The sequence below is a fragment of the Oncorhynchus mykiss genome, chromosome 7, assembly GCF_013265735.2.
Source record: "Oncorhynchus mykiss isolate Arlee chromosome 7, USDA_OmykA_1.1, whole genome shotgun sequence".
Taxonomy (NCBI): Eukaryota; Metazoa; Chordata; class Actinopteri; order Salmoniformes; family Salmonidae; genus Oncorhynchus; species Oncorhynchus mykiss.
In genome coordinates, this window is record NC_048571.1 from 17647141 (window position 1) to 17668369 (window position 21229).

The following is a 21229-nucleotide window of genomic DNA, read 5'->3' on the forward strand; positions in this document are numbered from 1 at the left end:
TACAAAGTGTATCTATTACTTATTTACTGTGTGATAAATATACTGAACGTGTATATTCATAATTTAATCAAACTTTCTTTTACTATCAGAAGATACATACAAATATTCATAAAAAAAAAAAAGCTCTAATGGTTTCTGTTGGTTCCTGCTTCATATTGTAGACTGAATATTATTGTCTTACAGAAGATACAGTAGACTTTGCTTCTGCTGGCCTTTTACGAGGCTGGCAACGCTACATTAGAGTTGACTTGATAAGTGATAACTGTAACTTGATAACTGTGGCCAGAGTTGCCATACATGCAATACGTCATCGGTGTGGGAGATGTGCTATTCCTCTTCACGTAAGGGAACATGTTTTCCCTATCTTCTATAGCAGGGATGGGGGGTCCACAAAAAAACGGAGCTCATCATGTTTGCAGTTTTTAATATGATATCTGATGATCAATGGGCCCCACCCCGGGCGGTAATAGGACCATGCTTACTACAAGTTTAGATAGTTGGCAGCTAGACTCATTTACCAATCTCATTTGTTTTAGATGACATGGGCTAATTGAGTGACTGCTGATGCACAACCAATTTTTGAAATTGCATATTGGATATTCTATTATTCTAACTCTCAACAGCAAGTTGAGACCCCGACTGAGTTCCAAATAAAAAATATTATTATTTTTTTTAAATTATTGGTCTGCGGTGGGGTCCAGCTGCGCTGGGGTCCAAAGTGGGGTCCAGTTGACCATCCCTGTTCGATAGCATGCACCAGCTGAGACACAGGTAAACAGAACCGGCAGGGCTGGCCACCTGCTGTCACCCTTCCTTTCCTACGTCTCATCCTCCGTCTCGCTCCGGGGCCTACCCGCTCTGCATGGTAGCAGCCTCATCAGCATTCACTCAGGGGAGCACCTGCTGCTGCTGAGGTGGATTTTTCCACCGTTATTGGATCGCTAATCTGTTCCTGGGAGGCCTTTCAGACAGGCGAACGCTGGAGGACACGGTAATAAGCCATCTACAGGGGCCGTAATGATAAACTTTGAGCACGGCAAGGCGCGAGAATACAACGGCGGCCCAGACACGTTTGGGTTTGTGAGGAAAAAAGAAAAAAAGACAGTCGGTTGCTTGTCGGTTGCTTGCCAGCTAGGCCCGGCACCAACCGGAAGCACAGAGTTATTGCTTTTATCTGTAGACTGCTCCGGTTTTCACCCCCAATAAATCACAGCACTCGATATCACAGCGGGGAAGATGGTGGAGGAGCCTGGCCTGCAAACCATCTGGTCTCTGTGTCTCACAGACTACTATGCCAATCTCTTGGAACATTGAGCGCTTGCTCAATGGTGATGAATATACTGTAGCCTAGCTACCAGCGGAGAAAAATGTATTTCTCAAATCTGGTTTGACTTTACTGTACCGAGGCTGCTCTGTAAAAAAACTCCAACTGTGACTGAAAGCGATTCATTCTTGCAGTGAAAATATTTCTCATTATTTTCCTACAATGCACCTACAAATGACTTATGACTCTTGGAGATCCATTACATTTCCACCTCCAATATGAATTAGAAACCACAAAGGACGATGCCCTTAGACTGTAATATTTCTCAATTCGGTAACACTTGACACACAGCGCCATAACACATAATCGTGTCAAAATACGTCATAACAGCTGACATAACTTGTCATAACCTGTCATAAAATGGTCATAAAGCTGTCATGTCACGTATATTTACATCTGTTGGGACATATATCGCCTTATTTTATGGCTGGTTATGACACCGACATAAGAGTGTCAAACCCCAATTTTATTCAAATGTGTTTTTTCCTTGCCGAGAAGTTTCCTTTTGTTTTAAAGTTTGTTTCTTAAATCCCTTGTTGTTGTAATTCATTATTTACAGTCATGTTTTTTCCCCATCATATTTTAAATAACTGGTAGAAAATACATTTTATGACAAGAAGCATTATGACCATCCTGTATCGCTTTACTTGGACTAAGAAAATACACATTATAACACTGTCAAGAAGCATTATGATCATCATAATCATATAATCCAGATAGACCTATCATGGCCATGCCATTATGTCAGTTATCAGTCAAAAAGAGGGAGACTTGTCCTGCTCCTGCATTCATCCCAGTAATCAGCAACAGAGCATTGGGGTAGTTGCATGTCTCACATAAATGTGTGTGCAATTACAATGATAATTTAATATGGTCAATTTCAGAAAATGTTATATAACATAAACATACTGTTGACGGGTAAATTATGGTGTAATGGAATGTTTTTCCGTGTGTGGTAGGATTTTGTGGGTTTTGACACTCTTATGTAAGTGTCATAACCAGCCATTTAATGACACAATATATGTCACAACAAGTCTAAATATATGCGTCATGACAGTGTTATGACCATATTATGACAGGTTATGTCTGCTGTTATGACATATTATGACATGGTTATGACCATGTCATAACGTGTTATGACGCTGGGTAAGGTGTTACCCTCAATTCCTTTCTATTTTGCTAGCCAGGCAATGAGTTACTTTGTCTCACTAAACCTCATCAACAGTAATGATAGTCTATAATGAAAAGAAGATGCCCCAAAAGAGAGAACAATTCTAGGAGAGAGTTTCATAGAGAAAGGTACAATCAAACATCTAAGTGTTGAGCACAAAGCAAAAAAAACTAAATGTCGGATAATATAGCTGTATGTTTGGCTTTAAACAGCAGAACCCATTGGTTCTGTGGTTATAAGAATCACAGTGTGGCCGCCACATCTTTGATTCAGAGCTGTGATCAACACTGCAGAGCAGACATGGGCTGTAAAGTACTGGTGGTGCGCTTAATGGCTCTCAGTTGATGTTTCGCTGGGAAGAGTGATGCATGCATCCTTGACGGTGTCTTTTTTACAAGACAAAATGATTGCATGTAGCCTCCGTTCTTTTGATCTCTCTCCAACCGCTGCCAGTCTTTAATGCCCCAAACTGAAATGCCCAACAAATGAATAGCAGATATTCATAACACTTTTTCCATTTGGGCTGACATCCACTACTCTGTTGGCAGAGTACGGGGTCAATAATGGATGATTCATTATCGTTGAACAATGGTGAAGAGTAGCACAGTGGTAAATGGCTTGTGGTAAAATGTCCAAGAGGAACAGATGGTGAATTAAAGTTGAGATATGTTGCATGATGGTGGATGGAACACTGTCAAAAGTTACAGGTTTGGGATACGGATATACTGCTACTCTCAGCACTGGCAATTTAAGCAGGAGGCTAAGAGCAGTACAAGAGATAAATAAGAATTGACAGAAACAATGAATGACCATGAGTAGGGCTGTTGCGTTGACCGTATTACCGCCACACTGTTTAGCCACGGCAATTAGGCTTCTCCAAGCTCTGATGCTGCCGATGGTCATTAGTAAACTTGCTTACCTGGTACTCAGTACTCCATTGTCCCTCTAATCACCCTGACATCAATGCAAATGTATTTGAAAATCTAATCAAACACTTCATGAGAGCCCATGAGCTCATGTTGCGCAACATTTCTATAGGCATGAAAATGAACCACAGGAAAAGTGTCCTCCATCCACTCTAAAATAGAGCATAGATGACATGTATTCTTTCCCGCTGCCCCTATTGACCAGGGATGTTCTGTAGATAAGTGTGAAAATTACTATTTTCCTGTCCTGCTAAGCATTCAAAATGCAACGAGTACTTTTGGGTGTCAAGGAAAATGTATGGAGTAAAAAGTACAATATTTTCTTAAGGAATGTATGTAGTGGTGTAAAAGTAAAAGTAGTCAAAAATAGCGCTGCCGAGCTGGCGACCATCGTAGAGACAGTCCAGCATCACGAGGACAGTCTCTCCAGACTCGGCAGCGCCATGGACAGCATGCTGGAAACCATCCTGCGTTTGGAGGGGAATGTGCAGTCCCTCCAGTCTCTAGGACTAGTTCCGGCACAAGGCCCCACACAACCACTACCTGCCTCCATCCTATCTGAGCCGGTCCGCGGAATACCCGTCCCTCCCGGAGCGCTTTGAAGGTGCGCCAGCGAGATGCAAGGGATTCCTTCTGCAATGCTACCTGTACCTCATTCTCCACACCGAGGCTGTCTCTGGGAGAGACTGGGTTGCCACCATCATCTCGGGACTGCCCGGACGGGCCCTGGACTGTGGTGCAGCGTTCTGGGAAATGGTCGGGACCCGAGGTTGAGTCCTACGAGCGCTTCCTCTTCCACTCTGTGTTTGATCATCCTGTGGAGGGCCGAGAGGGGGGTGAGCGCCTACTCCGATTACGCCAGAGATCTAGGACCGCCTCGGAGTTCGCCTGTGAGTTCCGGACCATCGCAGCCTCCACCGGATGGAACGAGTCGGCTCTGGTCACTGGGAAATCTTGGTGGTCAAGAAGGCTCTGAAGGCGTAGAGGCACTGGCTGGAGAGGTCCAAACACCCTTTCCTGGTGTGGACGGACGACCACAACCTGGAGTACATCAGGGCAGCGAAGAGGTGCCCGGAGAATCGCACGGGTGTGCGGGACCGTCTCCTTACCTGTGCACACACAGCGCCTGTGTCGGGTCATCCTGGGATAAGCTGTATCATCGCCTGCCTGACTGAGAAGTACTGGTGGCCCACCTTGGCTAGGGATGCCCACCTCCGCAGTGAGGCGCTTGTTTTCTGTCAAGGCGACCAGGTCTAGCTCTCCACCCAGAACTTGCCCCTCCGCCTGCCCTGCAGGAAGCTGAGCCCGTGGTTTGAGGGGCCATTTAAAGTCCCGAGGAGGGTTAATGAGGTAAGGTACCGTTTGCAACTCCCTGCTGATTACCGCATTAACCTGACTTTTCATGTGTCTCTCCTCAGGCCAGTGGTGCTGAGGCTGGACCCAGTGACGCCCCGCCTCCACCTCTGGACATTGAGGGAGGTCCGGCGTACTCGGTCCGTGAAGTCCTGGATTCGAGGTGTCGGGCTGTGTGGAAGCCAGGAGATGCTAAATGTGTTTATGGTAATTAACAGTCAATTACCGTGAGACCGACAGTTATTTGCTTGACAATCACCGGCTGACTAAATTTTGTGACCGCCACAGCCTTAATCATGAGCTCATCTTAATTTAGCTGGAAGGGTCAGGAGACATGAAAAATAGAAATTTTAACTTAGTAGATCAAGACTAATGATAACTATCAACAACATTTATAAGAGATTGGTTATTTGGACACACATCGCTAGATGCTTGGGAATATGTCAGGAAAGAATATTCCAGATGGCACAATTTATTCACATTTTTTAAAATTATTCTTTGCTAAGGCGATGTGATAAGCACAGTGAACAGAAGTATATTTCGCTACAAGCCAATATAAAGAGATTGATGTGCATCTGAAGTCTAAGCTTGGTTTATTCTCCATCATGTGGAGTTATCAGATCACTCATCATAATCACTCCATCCCTTCCCAATGTTCTGGGTCGCTGGCAGATGCTCCTAAGCACAATGAGATTAAATCAGTATTATATGAAGATCAAGGAGTTTGCTGTCAAAGATTTAATCAAAAGGAGGCTCATCACATATTTCAGTTTCGGGAAAGACTCAATGGCTTCATGTACTGATGTACAGTGGTGGAAAAAGTACCCAATTGTCATACTTGAGTTTAAGTTGAATTGCAAAAATATACTTAAGTATCAAAAGTAGAAGTAAATGTATAAATCATTTGAAATTACTTCTATTTGGCAATCCAAATGGTGCAATTTTCTTGCATTTTTATTTTATTTACGGACAGTCAAAGGTACACTCCAACACTCCCAGATCAGAGCCAGTAGGGATGACCAGGGATGTTCTCTTGATAAGTGTGTGAATTGGACCATTTCCTGTCCTGTTAAGCATTCCGAATGTTGTACTTTTGGGTGTCACGGAAAAACATACATTATTTCTTTAGGAATGTAGTGGAGTAAAAGTAATAGTTATCAAAAATGAAAATAGTAAAGTACAGGTACCAAAAATAACTACTTAAGTAGGACTTTCAAGTATTTTTTCTTAAGTATTTTACACCACTCCTGATGCATAAACTGGTCCTGGGTCAGTTGACAGCAAGGTGAAATGTACACAGGACAAAGTGAGAAAGGAAAAGGAAAGGGGGATACCTAGTCAGTTAAACAACTGAATGCATTCAACTGAAATGTGTCTTCCACATTTAACCCAACCCCTTTGAATCAGAGAGGTGCGGAAGGCTGCCTTAATCAACATCCACGTCTTCGGTGCCCGGAAAGGGCCAAGGGAGCAATGTGTGTCACGGAAGCAAGCCTTGTTGCATTGAACAGATTCAATAGAATTCCTGCTTTCATAAGTTAATTCATAGCATCTGATAAACATCTGAAAAAATTGCTGGAGTATTACCGACTCGTGGTAATCATGATGTATAATACGTATACTCAAAACATAATCCAGTATCTTCCCTTGTGTGAGATCATCCCATCCAAGGCCCTGTGCTTATTAAATACAAACATCATCCAGAAACTGTAATCAACTGCATCATGAAATATGCATGGGCTCAACAAATGAGAGATGATACTGTGTGCAACACATCACAGCGCCCCTATCATGAAGCAATGACATTTTGTGTAGCCTGCGAAAGGAAAATAAGGACTTAAGGAGACAGATGCTTTGCTAAGAAATGGCTAAATCCAAATATTTGGATTACAGTTGAAGTACAAGTCAGGTCGATTTACTATTTTTGACTGCAACAGATGATGTTCTTTAAAACCTTGTTAAACTACAAAGTGCAATACATTCAACATCCCTGTTCAAATGCCTACAGTACTGGGGGTCTCGTCAAGAATAAACTGTGAAAACGGTGACCTCTATATGTACAGTAGCACCACATGATTAAACAAAAACAAAACAACTACGAATTAAAGGACAATAATGTATGTAGTGCACACAATTGATTTCAAATTCCCCTCAGGAGGGATAACAGAGCATTCCTTCATCCTTAAGTCATAGATATTCTTTCCCACAATTCCCAGGGGACAGTAAATACACACAATTTAGCTCTATACTCAAGCATTTTGGATTTGAGATCAAATATTTAATGAGGTCACAGCATGTGTATATAGTATAGTATATAATAGTATTTTCACCTGATGACAAAAAAAATCATAAGCATTTTGACAAATTCACGTAAATGTAAGTGTATTCAAGTATGCAAAATGTTAGTATTTGGTCCCATATTCCTAGCCCGCAATGATTACATTAAGCTTGTCATTCTTGTTGGAACTTGTTGGATGCATTTGCAGTTTTTTGGGAGAGTCTCCTGCCTCTCAGACAAGGCCCTGGAGTGGTCTGGAATGATGGAGACTCGGCAAGGGACCACTACCCAGAGTTCCCCCGCCGCTTTCGGCAGTGTTCGACCACCCACCGGAGGGCCGAGCGGCGGGTGAAAGTCTGTTTCATCTCAGGCAGGAGACAAGGGGCGCGCAGGACTTCGCCCTGGAGTTCCGGACCTTGGCCTACCGGTGCTGGATGGAATGACAGGGCCTTGATCGATCACTATAGGTGTAGTTTGCGTGAGGACGTCCGTAGGGAACTAGCCTGTAGAGATACCACCATCACCTTGGACCAGCTAGTGGTCTATTCGGCTGGACAACTTGCTGGCCACCAGCGGATGTCCGGATCGGGCTTTGTCCGTTTCATCCCCCAGCACCTCTGCTCCAACACCTATGGAGCTCGGAAGTGCTGCAACAAGGGCGACAGGAGGAGGAGCTCTTTCCTGCGCCAGATGTTGTTGGTGGGGGCACACCGCTGACCGGTGCAGGAGGAGCTTTTCTGGGAGTCGAGACGACGGGCAGGGCACTGTTCGGGCACCCCAGGTGAGTAGGCACCAGACTCACCCAGAGTCCCCTGTTGCTCACATGTATGTGTTGATTGCTTTTCCTGAGTTTGGCCCCTCATTCCCAGGGTAAGGCGCTAGTAGATTTTATTGACCGTGGTTTTGCTTCTAGTCTAGGGATCCCTCTTGTTCAGGTTGATCAGCCTTTCCCAGTGCATTCTTTGGATAGCCGACCATTAGGGTCAGGGTTAATCAGGGAGGCCACGGCTCCACTGGACATGGTTACGCCTTTTGTATTGTAGATATGTAATGTTTTATGATGTACTGTTTTATCTTTTGTTTTATGTGTGATGTAAGTGCCTTAATGTGTTGGGACCCCAGCAAGAGTAGCTGCTGCCTTGGTAGGAACTAATGGGGATCCCTAATGAATATTTTATTCATTTTCTTTCTCACAGAAGACTGGTCTAGTGGAGTCTAGTGGAGCAAATGAGATGAGTCAATGTGTGTTTTTTTTTTAAGTGATCTTCAATTTTTTGGTTCATTTCAAAGTCAGTCAAAGCCTTTAAAGAGCACCTCTGATTCATAGAGTGTTTAAATCCCCTAGTACTAGTAGGTCATGTGACCATCGGGGGATAAGCCAGGGATCAGACAGTTCCATATTAAACCTGCCTCCCTTCAAAATCAATTTGAGAGCCATAATTCTGAGAGGAAGGCAAATGTCAAATTGACATGCAGATCTCAGAGGAAAACTGAAACATGCGTGGTCTGTATCTAATTACTGTTTGCAAGAAAAATACTGTTAGGTCTACACCATTCTATATACCGTATAAACAATCAGAATAGTGCATCGGTGGAGGCTGCTGAGGGGACTACGGCTCATAATAATGTCTGGAAACGGAGCGAATGGAATGGCATCAAACACAAAGAACCCATGTGTTTGATGTTGTTGATACCTTTCCACCTATTCCGCTCTAGCCATTGCCACTTGCCCGTCCCTTCCAATAAAGGTGCCACCAACCTCCTGTGTAGTGCATAGCCTATTGGAGTGAACACATCAGTATTCAAATGAAACATTGTAGTCCACTGAGCTGTAATATTGTTTTGTTCACAGACTCACAGCGTGGAAACAGACTAGAATGAACAATGTGGGTTACCTTGTCCCATCTAAATGTAGCATGTCCTTCCAACAAGCCATAATCCTTCAATGTGACATCTGGGGGCTATCGTGGTCTGTACATGGCTTCAGATATGCAAAGTTACATGTATGGACCAAGCCTCCTCTTCCTCATCCTCCCTTTCTCTCAGTCTCTCAACCTCTAACCCAGGCCCATCATGAGTTTGGAGTCGTGCTGTGTTCTAGGAGGGTAAAAAAACAACAATTAAGAGCTTAAATGGTTCTAATGGCGCACTGAGCCTGACCCCCTCCCCCTTCTAAATGGCACCGGACCAGAGACATAATGTATGTGGTATAGGTGGGACATAACAGCTTCTACATAATGGAAATATAGGAGCAGATTCAACAACTACTATTGTTGGAAAAAGGGCACTTGCCAAAGTTTAACACAAGTAGGCAGCAAGGGGACCGCTCGTTCCCCTGAAGCCCCTCTCTTGTATGACTACTGCAGCGCAAATCCAATCATCCACTTGACCAGGGGAGCTGGGAGCCGTCCGCCTCCAGTGGCCAGTTTGGCAAACCAACAAAGGCCCTTCAGCAGAACCAAATTATATCTGAGACCCATGAGAAACTCTCAGAGCTTGGAGCTCTTCCCTTCCCACAGCCAACAGTGGTGTGGTGGCCTATGCTCTGTAGGCTGCTCATGTACTGTAGATCCACACACCGACACCGCAGAGCACGGACCAGAGTCGTTGTTCAGTCCCAGCTGTGGTGGAGGCAGGGCTGCAGAAAACAAAGTGGGCTGCGGCTGCTGATGCTGCTAATGTGGTGGAATCGTGGTGCATTTGCCTCCTCTTTATCTCTTGTCCCAGATTGGCTGCCGAGCACCGTGATACCAGCTCTACGAGCTCCAAGGACGTGTTAAAGAGGAACCTTTGTCCTAAAGGTCCTCGCATACTGTCTAAAGCACTTAAAGGAAGACTGCAACTGCAAGTTTACAGTTTAGCTCCCCCACATAATCAGCCGTTGGATTATATTGGGAAAGCTAATGGACTGAGTTTATGTAGCTGCGTTCAATAGACATCACATTGCTCACAATTCTTCAGATGGCGGTAGCTCACCTCATCAACCTCGGATGTGTTTGTGATTTTTGGCGTGACAGCCGCTTGGCTCCGCTCCGACACGTTCACATCACATCACACGCTATTCAATTGTTTCACAGAGAATGAATGTGGACGTCTGCCATTAGAATGCTTACGGAGGATAACAACGCTGTGTTTGCCATACAGGGCCATTTGCCATTCTTGTAAACAAATATGGTGGACAATGCTTGTGTCTATAGCTTGGCTTTGCTTAAATCACTGATAAAACAACCATTCACATACTGTACAACACAATCAATTTGACTTTGTACCTTCCTAATCACTGGTGTTGCATGCACTTTGGTATACAACACAGTGTTGTGGTCCTTTGTGGCTCAGTTGGTAGAGCATGGGGCATACAACGCCAGGGTTGTGGGTTTGATTTCCACGGGGGACCAGTACGGAATTGTATGCACTAACTGCTTACTGTAAGTCGCTCTGGATAAGAGTGTCTGCTAAACATCAACAAATGTATCTAGCTCGCCTATTTTATGCATGAGTCAAATCAAATCAAACATTAAAATGGTGTCACTGTGGTTGACTGACTGTGTGCTGCTGTCACATTTGGGCCTTGGAAAGCACAAGCAGGATGGGAGCCATGTGTGACTGTCATAGCTAAAGGGATTATCTAGCGATCCAAAAAACTCTGGATGGCAATGACAAAGATGATCAAGGCCGAGCATTGAGTGAGACGGATGAAATGTACAGTTGCATTTGTTAGTGACTCTGTATAGAGGAGGACAGCACAGGTCAAATCACATCAGCATGAAAACGTTGGAGACGCTTGGAGAATGAAAATCACTAATGGAAATGTGAGGAATTGTATTATAGCTGTACAGTGGTTCATACCACACACAAACATACGGTACCACACACAGACATACGGTACCATACACAAACATACGGTACCACACACAAACATACGGTCCCACACACAAACATACGGTACCACACACAAACATACGGTACCACACACAAACAAGACTAGTGCCTTTTATGCATGCTATACCAACACAATTGACATTACCAGCAGAAACACATAGAGTATTTTGGTAAAACAAGTGAACTATTGCTTTAGGTAGAATATAGTCCCACAAAAACGTGGTCACACAAATAATATATAGCCAACAGACTACAGGTAAAGTCTTAGATAAAAAGGTGCTATCTAGAACCTAAAATGGTTCTCCAGCTGTACACATAGGAGAACACTTTGAAGAAACCTTTTTGGTTCCAGGTAGAGCCCTGTTGGTTTCCCAAAAGAGTTCTACCTGGAACCAAAAAGGTTTCTCCTATGGGGACAGGAATAGAATAGTAAAATATATGACACTCTAGGTCATATTAATTCATATGTAAGGTGTAAACTGTATTTATTGTAAACAGCAGAAGACACTTTACAGGGAGAGTTTATGCTCTTGCTAGGCCCCTTACTAAACCAACCTGCCATATAGCAGGCTTTTAAAAGGCCTTCAACTAAAACAATCCCAAATACTGACCCAATATACACACATCCACAGGGTGTTAATAAAATGGCAGCTGTTTCAAGCGGACTCTGTTTGGACAAAAGAAGATAGGCATTTGACAAGCTCAGGCCGGCTAGACTTGAAAGACAGAAATACTCCCCTGAGTTAAAAATAAACTAAAAAAGTTTACCGCGACACAGATTTTCCTTTTAAATTGTTTTGATATGAAAGAAAACAAACAAACGCTGAAGTGCACATGACCTGGGAACAGCGTAATATGCTATTTTGCAATCCACATTTATATTGCTCTCTTATCGATGCCATCCATCACTGTCACATAGTGTTTATCTCCTGAATTAACTATTAACCTTGTAGATTCTTATAAATATCATTCCACCACAGCACACAAGTGTAATTAAGAATATGTAGCACTTGGATATTTTATTATCCCTGTGGCTAAAAGAGCATTCAATATTCCATTCCATTAGAACTGTGGCGGTACACTGTTGCATTGTTCTGAAGTGTTTATTTCAAAGGATCAATTTCTCAAGTCAAATACATCCTTGATGTAGACCCACATGTTCCCTACACGAATGGAACAAGGCATACAATGAATCTTAAGCAAGTAGCCAGTGGAGAGAAGGGCCATAAACACGCAATCAAATGCCCCTCAGCGAGTTAATACACAGGGTACAGTGGAGCTTCTCCTCGCCAGTGTCAACGGGACATGACGGTAAAAGATGAGTAGCTATTTATAGATAAGAGGGTTTGTGATATGACCTGGATCGGTACACGTTCAATATTGCAATAGATTTGACGGGAATCAGTGCTTCTAAAAAAATGCACAGGATGTTTCCTTAAGGCAAATCGTTGCTTCCCGTCGACCACCGCTGTTAACGTAAGATAAAGTGCATCCAAGGCTTTTATTGGGTTCCTATTACACTTGACCGATGCACGGCCTGCTGACAGCACACGGCTACATTCTGTATTGGCTTACTATCGATCTATATCTAAGGTAATGCAAACGTGAACATAGACTCTGTAGGGTACAGCCAGGAGAAACAAGACGCTTTCGCTTTGATTATAGCCCATGATTTCTATTGAAGGAACCGTAATCTTTCAATGCAGTAGAGAAGAATAGGCAATTGTGAGGAGTGTGATTTTATTGAGATCAGTCAATATGACAGTGTTTAGATGGATCAAACCAATTCAGCATCTCAATCCCTTGTACATATAAAGACCCCTCCTCTCTCTCTTCTCTTCCACAACCTTCATTGTTCTCCTCATTTAAAGCTTCCATCTGTCTAAGATACCCGTTTTGATATGTCATTGTTTAATTGAGATTCAACTGCTGCCTTTCTTGTCAAATTAGATAAAAGGGGCACTGAGGATGTTTGAAATGAAATGGGACATTTTTTTTCACCCATAAAATATCAGTTACTGGTAGGATGCCAGAACATTCGCAGGTTTAAATGAGGGAATTTTGGCAGGACCAGGAGAATTAGCGACCAGGCACTGTAAGGTCGAGAGACAGAGAGAGGCTGCGCTTACACAAGACGGACTATACTTCTTGCTACAGCATTACTTTCTGACAAGCAAGTGTGTGAAAAGTATTAATGTAGCAAGTTCAAGCAGCAGTGTAATTCCAAAAGAGGATCAGTCGCACAGTGAAAAAGCCTACGGCGTGAGATCTATGGCGTTTCGCCCCACAAAGGCTCTGTCAGAATAAGTCTCTGCCAATAGATTTCCCGAGGTTTAGACACACTGTTCACAGAATGACAAGACGCTGCAGCTTAAATGGTCACTATGCCCTATTGGCTACAATCAACAGTTCTATAAAAGGAGGAGGTTCAGTCTTGCTTTGATTTACGTTGTCATGCTTGTGTATACTACACCTAAATGGTAAACAGTGGTGATACTCTAGTCCTGGACAGTAAACAAATCAACGACCGACTGTTGGGTATGTAACATTTGTTGTCCACATGCAGTTATTGGCTTTGTATGTGCAAGGTCATTGTAGTAGAACAAGTGCATTGAACCTACTTACTGCAAACAGATGCCTCTATCAACACTGTTCATCCTCTCCTCCCCTATGATTTTTTCAAGTATAGCAATTACATTTTCATCTCAATAGTGTGATGTGGCTGGTGCACCATCATGTCAAAAAACAGATGCTATCACCAAAAAGTAATATGAACATCAATACGTAAAAAGTGAATATACTTTTATATATTTTGCCTATGCAAAGTCGATATTAAGAAACCATTCATAATTCATGTTTATGCTTTGAATACGATGAATCCTTGCCTCCCTAGGCTTATAGGTTCCCATTTGATGAGGGAGATTCTGAGTAAAATATCCTGTTAGTATAGCGGATGTGTGGTATTTAAAAGAGTAGTTGTATATTAATGTATGTCCCTATGCTGAACGCCCTGTAGTATGTGGATGACATACAGTAAGTGCTAGTGGACTTGTTCCCGAGGCATGTGCTCAGTATGATAGACTATATCAACAAACAACAATATGACATGAAGTTCAAAATGACATTAACATGTAGGCTAGCCTTGCGCAATTAACTTCAAGCGCAGCAATACAAGGGTTTCAACTTATAGCTATTTGGATCGCTTTGCATCAAAGCCGTAGTTTACATCAAATCTGCCGACAATTCTGGACCACAAAACATCGCAGCATCACTGCTAATGTGAGACGCACTCTTCAATACAGAACATTCCTTTGGAGTCCCGGACGGTGCATCAGAGGGCAAAGCCAGTAGGACAATAGCGAACGACGATGCATTTCTGAACACAAAGAAGCAGCGACCGAATGGTTTGCACTGTCACTACAAAACAAATTATAATCTAACCACAAAGTAGTCGCATGCACGAAATAAAAAGGCTGAATGACGACGAAAGCTTGTACCAAGTGTTCACTAAACTGTTACGGGCTGTAGCCACTGGACAAACACAAATAGCAGCAATAGGATTCAGTTTACAAAGCATTTGAACCTACCGGTCTAGTTGTCTACATCCCACCAAGACAAGAGGTGCTGAAACTGTGTCCGTCCTGCGCTGGGCTCTGCATCTGATCTCACCGCAAGAAAGGAGTGGGGGAGACGTGATAGTGACTGTATGCGGTACTGCAGCAGACAAGAGAGCTGTCCAATCAGGATTATTTGCGAAATGAATAGTAGCCAATCAATCTGTCTGGAAGTGAGGACTCTACTTTCTTTAGCAAGGTTGACTGACATTGCCACTAAACACATTTGCAATGCATGACCGAAGGCTTCAAGGAATTGCACTGCAGAAGCTGAGAAGTTTGAGGTAGGCTAATGTGTATTTTTGTAGAGTTTGCATGGATATGATGCTACTCATAACAGACAATTGGAATTAGACAGTTTTAGGCTAAATTAACTCATGACTCGACTTCACAGTGAGGCCATGCTATGTTAGGGTGACAGAGCCCTAAAGTGCCTTCAGAAAGTATTCACACCCCTTAACATTTTCCACATTTTGTTGTGTTACAGCCTGAATATTAAAATTGATATACCATAATGTCAAAGTGGAATTTTGCCTGTAGAAACGTTTTGCAATCAATAAAAAATGTGAAGCTGAAATGTTAGTCAAGTATTCAACCCCTTCGTTATGGCAAGCCTTAATAAGTTCAGAATGTAAAATGTGCTTAACAAATCTCTTTAAGAAGTTGCATGGACTCATTCCGTGTTCAATAGTAGTGGGTAGCATGATTTTTGAATGACTACCCCATCTCTGTACCCTGACACATACAATTATCTTTAAGGTCCCTCAATCAAGTAGTGAATTTCAAGCACAGATTCAACCACAAAGACCAGGGAGGTTTTTAAATGCTTTGCAAAGAAGGGCACCGATTTGGTAGATGTGTAAACAGACGCTGAATATCCCTTTGTGTACGGTGAAGTTATTAATCAGGCTTTGGGTGGTGTATCGATACACCCAGTCATTACAAAGTCACAGGCGTCCTTCCTAACTCAGTTGCCGGAGAGGAAGGATTTCACCATGAGACCAATGGTGATTTTAAAACAGTGACAGAGTTTAATGGTTGTGATATGAGAAAACTGAGGATGGATCAACAACATTGTAGTTACTCCGCAATACTAACCTAAATGATGAAAAGAAGGAAGTCTGTACAGAATAAAACATATTCCAAAACATCCTGTTTTCAATAAGGCACTAAAGTAATACTGCAAAAAAATTTGACATTTTTAAAACTTTTTGTCCTGAATACAAAGCGCTATGTTTGGTGCAAATCCAACACAACACATCACTGAGTAACACTCTTCATATTTTCAAGCATGCTAGCATGCTGGTGGCTGCATCATGTAATGGGTATGCTTGTCATCGGCAAGGACTATAGAGCATTTTAGGATAAACATAAACAGAATATCTAGAATATCTAAAAAGAAACATCTATAAACTCAGGCAAAATCTTAGAGAAAAAAACGGTTTAAATTTGCTTTCCAACAGACACTGGGAGACAAATTCACCATTCAGCAGGACAATAACCTAAAAACTCAAGCCCAAATCTACACTGGAGTTGCTTACCAAGATGTCATTGAATGTTCCTGAGCGACCTAGTTACAGTTTGACTTAAATCGGCTTGAAAATCTATGGCGAGACTTATAAATGGCTGTCTAGCAATATCAACAATCAACTTGATGGAGCTTGAATAATTTAAAAAAGAATAATGGGCAAATATTGTACAATCCAGGTGTACAGAGCTCTTAGAGACTTACCCAAAAAGACTCACAGGTGTAATCACTGCCAAAGGTGATTCTAACATTTATTGACTCAGGGGTATGAATACTTATGTAAATTAGATATTTTTGTACTTCATTTTCAATAAATTAGCAAACATTTCTAAAAACAATGTTTTCACTTTGTCATTATGGGGTAGTGTGTGTAGATGAGTGAGACAAATATATATATATATATTTATTGAATTCAGGCTGTAATACAACAAAATGTGGAATAAGTCAAGGGGTATGAATTTTTTCTGAAGGCACTGTACATGTTAAAGTCTGTATTCCTCCTACAACCCTCTGGTTCCCTCAATGGAAATTCAATATGGCTCTAACTTAAGAGATCACAGCTGGCCAACCATACAGACCGTAGACCAAACTACACCTCTACACACAATGTTTACCTTAGTATCTCTTCCCCCCACTGATTAAAATGTAATGTACCAGAAACATGTCTTTATTAATAACTACATTACTAATGTAGAAACAATAGAATAGGAAAGGTAAATCATCTTTAATCAGACTCAGAAGATTAAACCTCACAGACATTCATTCCAACAAACCAAGCAAATCGAAAACCATTATACTGTAGAAAGAAATTATAATGAATGTTTTGCAAAATATGAATAGGTTCTGTTTTGATGATTTTAAAATATCAGAATCAATGTAAACAGAAAAACATGAAACAGAAAATCCCTTTATAATTTTTAAAAACTGCACACCAGGTGCTTTTAAACAGCAAGATCAAATCAAGATATTGTAATAAAGAGCATCGATATCATTGCCAAAACACAGTACAAAAATAGTTATAGGGAAGTTGTGATATTAGCTTGATTCTTCTCTCCACGGACAGAAATGAAATTAGGGATTGTATGAGGACAGAATTAACTAATTGAGTGCTAGAAAATATGGATTAAATGTTATCAGATTTAGGAGTTGTCACTGTCGTCATCGTCATAATATCTGTTCCTCTTGATTTGTTCCTCCACTGACAGCGAGTCATAATCATCTTTCCACAGCATGCTGCTTTCCCCCTGTGCACAGACATCCTTCATGGCAAAGCTGTCAAGCTGTTCATCCCCTTTCCACCCGTCTTTGGGCTTATCTGTGTTTCCTCTTGACTCCATTCCAAAATCCAAAAGGTCGTCCAGAGATGACACCAAGGGCCTCTCACTGACAGACTCACTGAAGAGGTCAGACTTGAAATCAGACAGGAGGATGGAACTGTTATCGAGCCCAGCAAAAATGTCCTCCAGGAAGCTAGAGGTGCTAATCTTTGGTTCCGCTTCAAAAGAAAATGTACTCTGAGTCGCCTCTGTGAAGACATGTTCATCTAGACTGTCGTCTATGGCCTCCATACATTTGGCACCCATTGGCACAAAAGCGTCATCCCTCTGTGCCATGTCTAGAACGTCGGTTGGCATCCATTTTAGTTCTTCATCCCCGAATATGCCCTCCTTAAAATCGCTTTCGGCAGCCGCTGGTTCTGTGGACTGAAGTATTAAATCTCTTTCTTCCGTTTTGTAGTCATCAAGCATTTTGAACATTGGTTCATGGTCAAATAATAATAGTCCGTTATTGTTGTTGTTGGAGTTTGCATTTACTGCTGGCTCACCTGATGCCTCACCATCTATCACTGTGACCTTGACCTTAACCTCCTCACTCCCATTTACTTTCTCGGGTTTCTCCTTCTCCTGTTTATAAGGGTTCTCTGCCTCAGCCTCCCCGCTATGCCCATTTACTCTCACATCCTCTACCTTCTCTCCACTTTCCTTTTCATCTTTCTCTGTCACCTTCCCACTTTCCACAGCTCCTTCCTCGTTCACCTCACGTGTCACTTCCACATTGGCTTCCACTTTCCCAGCTACCTCTATGCCACCGTCTCTTGGGGGTTCATGGGTGGGAGTACTCTCTGTTACCTCTACTAGGTCTACAGGGGTGGTCAAATCCTTCTTCTCTGCTGGAGTTTCTACACTTACAACGGCACTTTCCCATGCAGTTTCTTGAGAACAATTTTGTGTTTTTATAGCAGGGCTATCATTTAAAGAAGGTTCATTGATCTGGCTTTTATAGGCATCGGTGTCAGTCTGTGGAGAGCTATCCTGGGGGGGCCATGAGGGTTTAACCAGCTTCACCTCATCCTCCATCATGAACACTTTCTTGGGAGAATCATTCTGAGGGGGCCATACAACCGCAATCTTACTAGTGGGCTTTTTGTTTTCATCCTGTGATTTGTTCACTTCCTTTTCCTGTGGAGGTGGTACCTCTATCTTCGTCGAACTGACACTGCTCCTGGCTGTGGAATTTGTGGAATCTAGTTTTTCAGGGGACAGGGATTTTAGCTTAGTCTTTTCATTTTCAATGGAATACTCTTGATTTTTAGCACTCCAAAGGTCTTTGTGAGGCTTCTGTCCGAATCCTTCGTCATAATTTCCTTTGGACTTGAACAGCTGTTTGAAGTGGGGCTTGCAGTACATTCGTCCATGGAGAGAGGCGTAGTTGCCAAGGCTGAGAAAGACAAATGTTGTAACTATTCAGACACAACATTTGAAATAAGATAGTTGTTATTATTTGTACGGGTTATAAGTCGAAGTTTGTGGTTTACCTTAGTTTGCCACTGCAGTGCTCACAGCGGAAGCAGCTTTTATGGAAATTGTGTTTGTCTGCGACCAGACACTCCATCGGATACACCCTCTTCCGACACACCGTACACAGTTCGGACTCTGGAACTCGAATTTTCTGCAAGAGAAAGATGGCGTTAGTGCCTTATTTTATGGACCTTTTCAGTAAAAACAAACAAAGCGACAACACTATTAGTTAATAATTTGTCATTATTACGATACCTACTGGACTGTAAGTAATTTATGAAATCACAAAAAAAAATGTTCCCACTTGAAACAAACTACAAATTATGAAGGCTTTATATAGCTTACATACAGTAACATCTTGCCAAGCACTACACAGATGCTTCACAAATCTGTTAATTCCATACTCTATAAAGGGTGTAGAAAAGGTGACAGAGTCTACCATTTTTTTTTACCTTTATTTTTAACTAGGCAAATCAGGCAAATGAGTTTCACAATTACGGCCTACCCCGGCAAAACCCTCCCCTAACCCAGACAACGCTGTGCCAATTGTGCGCCATCCTATGGGTCTCCCGATCACGGATGGTTGTGATACAGTCTGGGATCGTACCAGGGTCTGTAGGGACGCCTCGAGCACTGAGATGCAGTGCCTTAGACTGCTGCGCCACTCGGGAGCATCTCCCTATGTATAGTAGGCTGCATTGCCAAATGTGAGTTAACCAAGACAGACATAACACACACCGACACACAGATGTTACCAAGCTAAGCTAAGTAGGCCTCATAAAGATGGCGTTTGTGCTGATGTTAATGATGATGATTGTATGTTAATGATGATGATTGCGGGTTCCGATACTGATTGTACGTTAAAATAACACTCCTGTAACATAATTGTTCACCCAGACACATTAACGGGACTTTTTATCTAGCTATAATTTGGAAGAAAACAAGCCTAGTGGAATTTCTATTTGGCTAGTTAGCGGGTAGGGTATTTTGAAATAATAGCTAAGCTAGTTATCTAACAAGGTATTGTTCAGGCCGTTTAGCCTTGCTAATTTCAAGGGTATAAGGGTTTCCTATTAATTTTCAAAAAACAGATTACCTTCTTTTCCAAAACCTCTTCTCCTGCGTCTTCTTTGATCTGTTTATAACAGATAAAAGAAGAGGTCAATAACAGGAGAATTAACTTGGCTGTTAATAGCTGTAAGTGTATGAGACCACATGTCAGAGGCCTGTAACACACTTATTCAGCATGCATCTCTGTTATACGAATGTCTAAAGCCAAGATTCCTATAGCTAACCTAATGTAATTCAGATGCATTGTTTCCAATAGGAATTAACCAAGCACAATGCAGCAAGATCTTTTTAGGTGTGTTATGAATGTCAATAGGTGTGTCACTTTAAAGGAAGTATGACAAAGCACTACCCAAAGTAGTCGTGAGTGTGATCTAAATGAATCTACCCTATTATAAAGGTAGTATCGGGAATGATTGGTTACTTTAGGTGTGATAGGGTGTGTGACATCAGATCGGCAATGCTTTTTGTGGCGTAGATGGAGGCCTCTTCATGCAAGGTATGTACAACAAGGCAATATTAAAGTAAATCTGTAGCATACACCATGTGGCCTACCTATGCCAATCAAACATTTGCGTGTATGACTATACGTGGTGACTGGGTCCACGTGTCTATCGGTATGTATTGGCACTGAGAAAGATGTAACTTGGTGGTAGGTGTTATAATACCGGTTGTCTGCTTTCTATCCCCTTTTAAGGCCCTCGTTGAGGGCTTTCCTGAAGACAAGTAATGTCACCATCAGAATTGCCTCCTAACTAGTAGGGCTGTGACGATACCAATATTGCAATATTTTTTTACATGGCTGGTCCTTAAAAAATTTGCTGTATTTAAAATATTGTGTGCTATAGCTTGGACAATAAACACATGTGACTGGTTGATGACATAATGATGTTTGTTTCCAACATAAAGGATGTTTTCCTGAAGAAATTGAATCCGCTTTCAGTTATGTTTCCTTGACATTATACTAATGTGTATCGCGATACTGGTATCGTCCGGTCCCTACCAATAAGCATTCGTCATGTCACCCTTTATAAACACAGATTTTGGGGGGAATTAGCATAGTGCGTTATGCGTTTAGCAGTGCACCCTACATATGGAGCGGTTATGTTAACCATCTATATAGTGCTTTATAGGTGACTCGTGAAACATCTACTGTCGGTTCCGACACCCTTGATAAAGATCAGCAATAATGACTGTATAAAATACAGAATTCAAATGCTGAGCTCTATTGTATGCTAAAAAAAATGTTTTTTATTATATCGTTTTACACTAATACAATTGCTCAGAAAA

The 21229-nt window shown here is 42.1% G+C and overlaps 2 protein-coding genes across 9 annotated transcripts in view; both read right to left on the minus strand.

Moving 5' to 3' along the window:
• The window catches only part of LOC110527416 (beta-1,3-galactosyltransferase 1-like), a 126179-nt gene extending 110823 nt beyond the window's left edge, over nucleotides 1–15356 (minus strand). For all 5 annotated transcript variants that reach the window (XR_005052540.1, XR_005052541.1, XM_021608675.2 and 2 more), the window contains exon 1: nucleotides 14519–15356. The gene's annotated coding sequence lies outside the window, so the exon portion shown is untranslated. The remainder of the gene's footprint in view (nucleotides 1–14518) is intronic.
• Nucleotides 15357–18372: 3016 nt separating this feature from the next.
• Nucleotides 18373–21229, minus strand: part of LOC110528801 (xin actin-binding repeat-containing protein 2) — a 49422-nt gene continuing 46565 nt past the window's right edge. For 3 of the 4 annotated variants that reach the window (XM_036982838.1, XM_036982839.1, XM_036982841.1), the window contains 3 exons: nucleotides 19968–20006; nucleotides 18889–19022; nucleotides 18373–18791 (listed from right to left, as the gene is read on the minus strand). In XM_036982838.1, the coding sequence (XP_036838733.1) occupies nucleotides 18928–19022; nucleotides 19968–20006 (134 nt within the window). In that variant the 3' untranslated portion in view covers nucleotides 18373–18791; nucleotides 18889–18927. The remainder of the gene's footprint in view (nucleotides 18792–18888; nucleotides 19023–19967; nucleotides 20007–21229) is intronic. The other variant, XM_036982840.1, reaches the window with a different exon arrangement.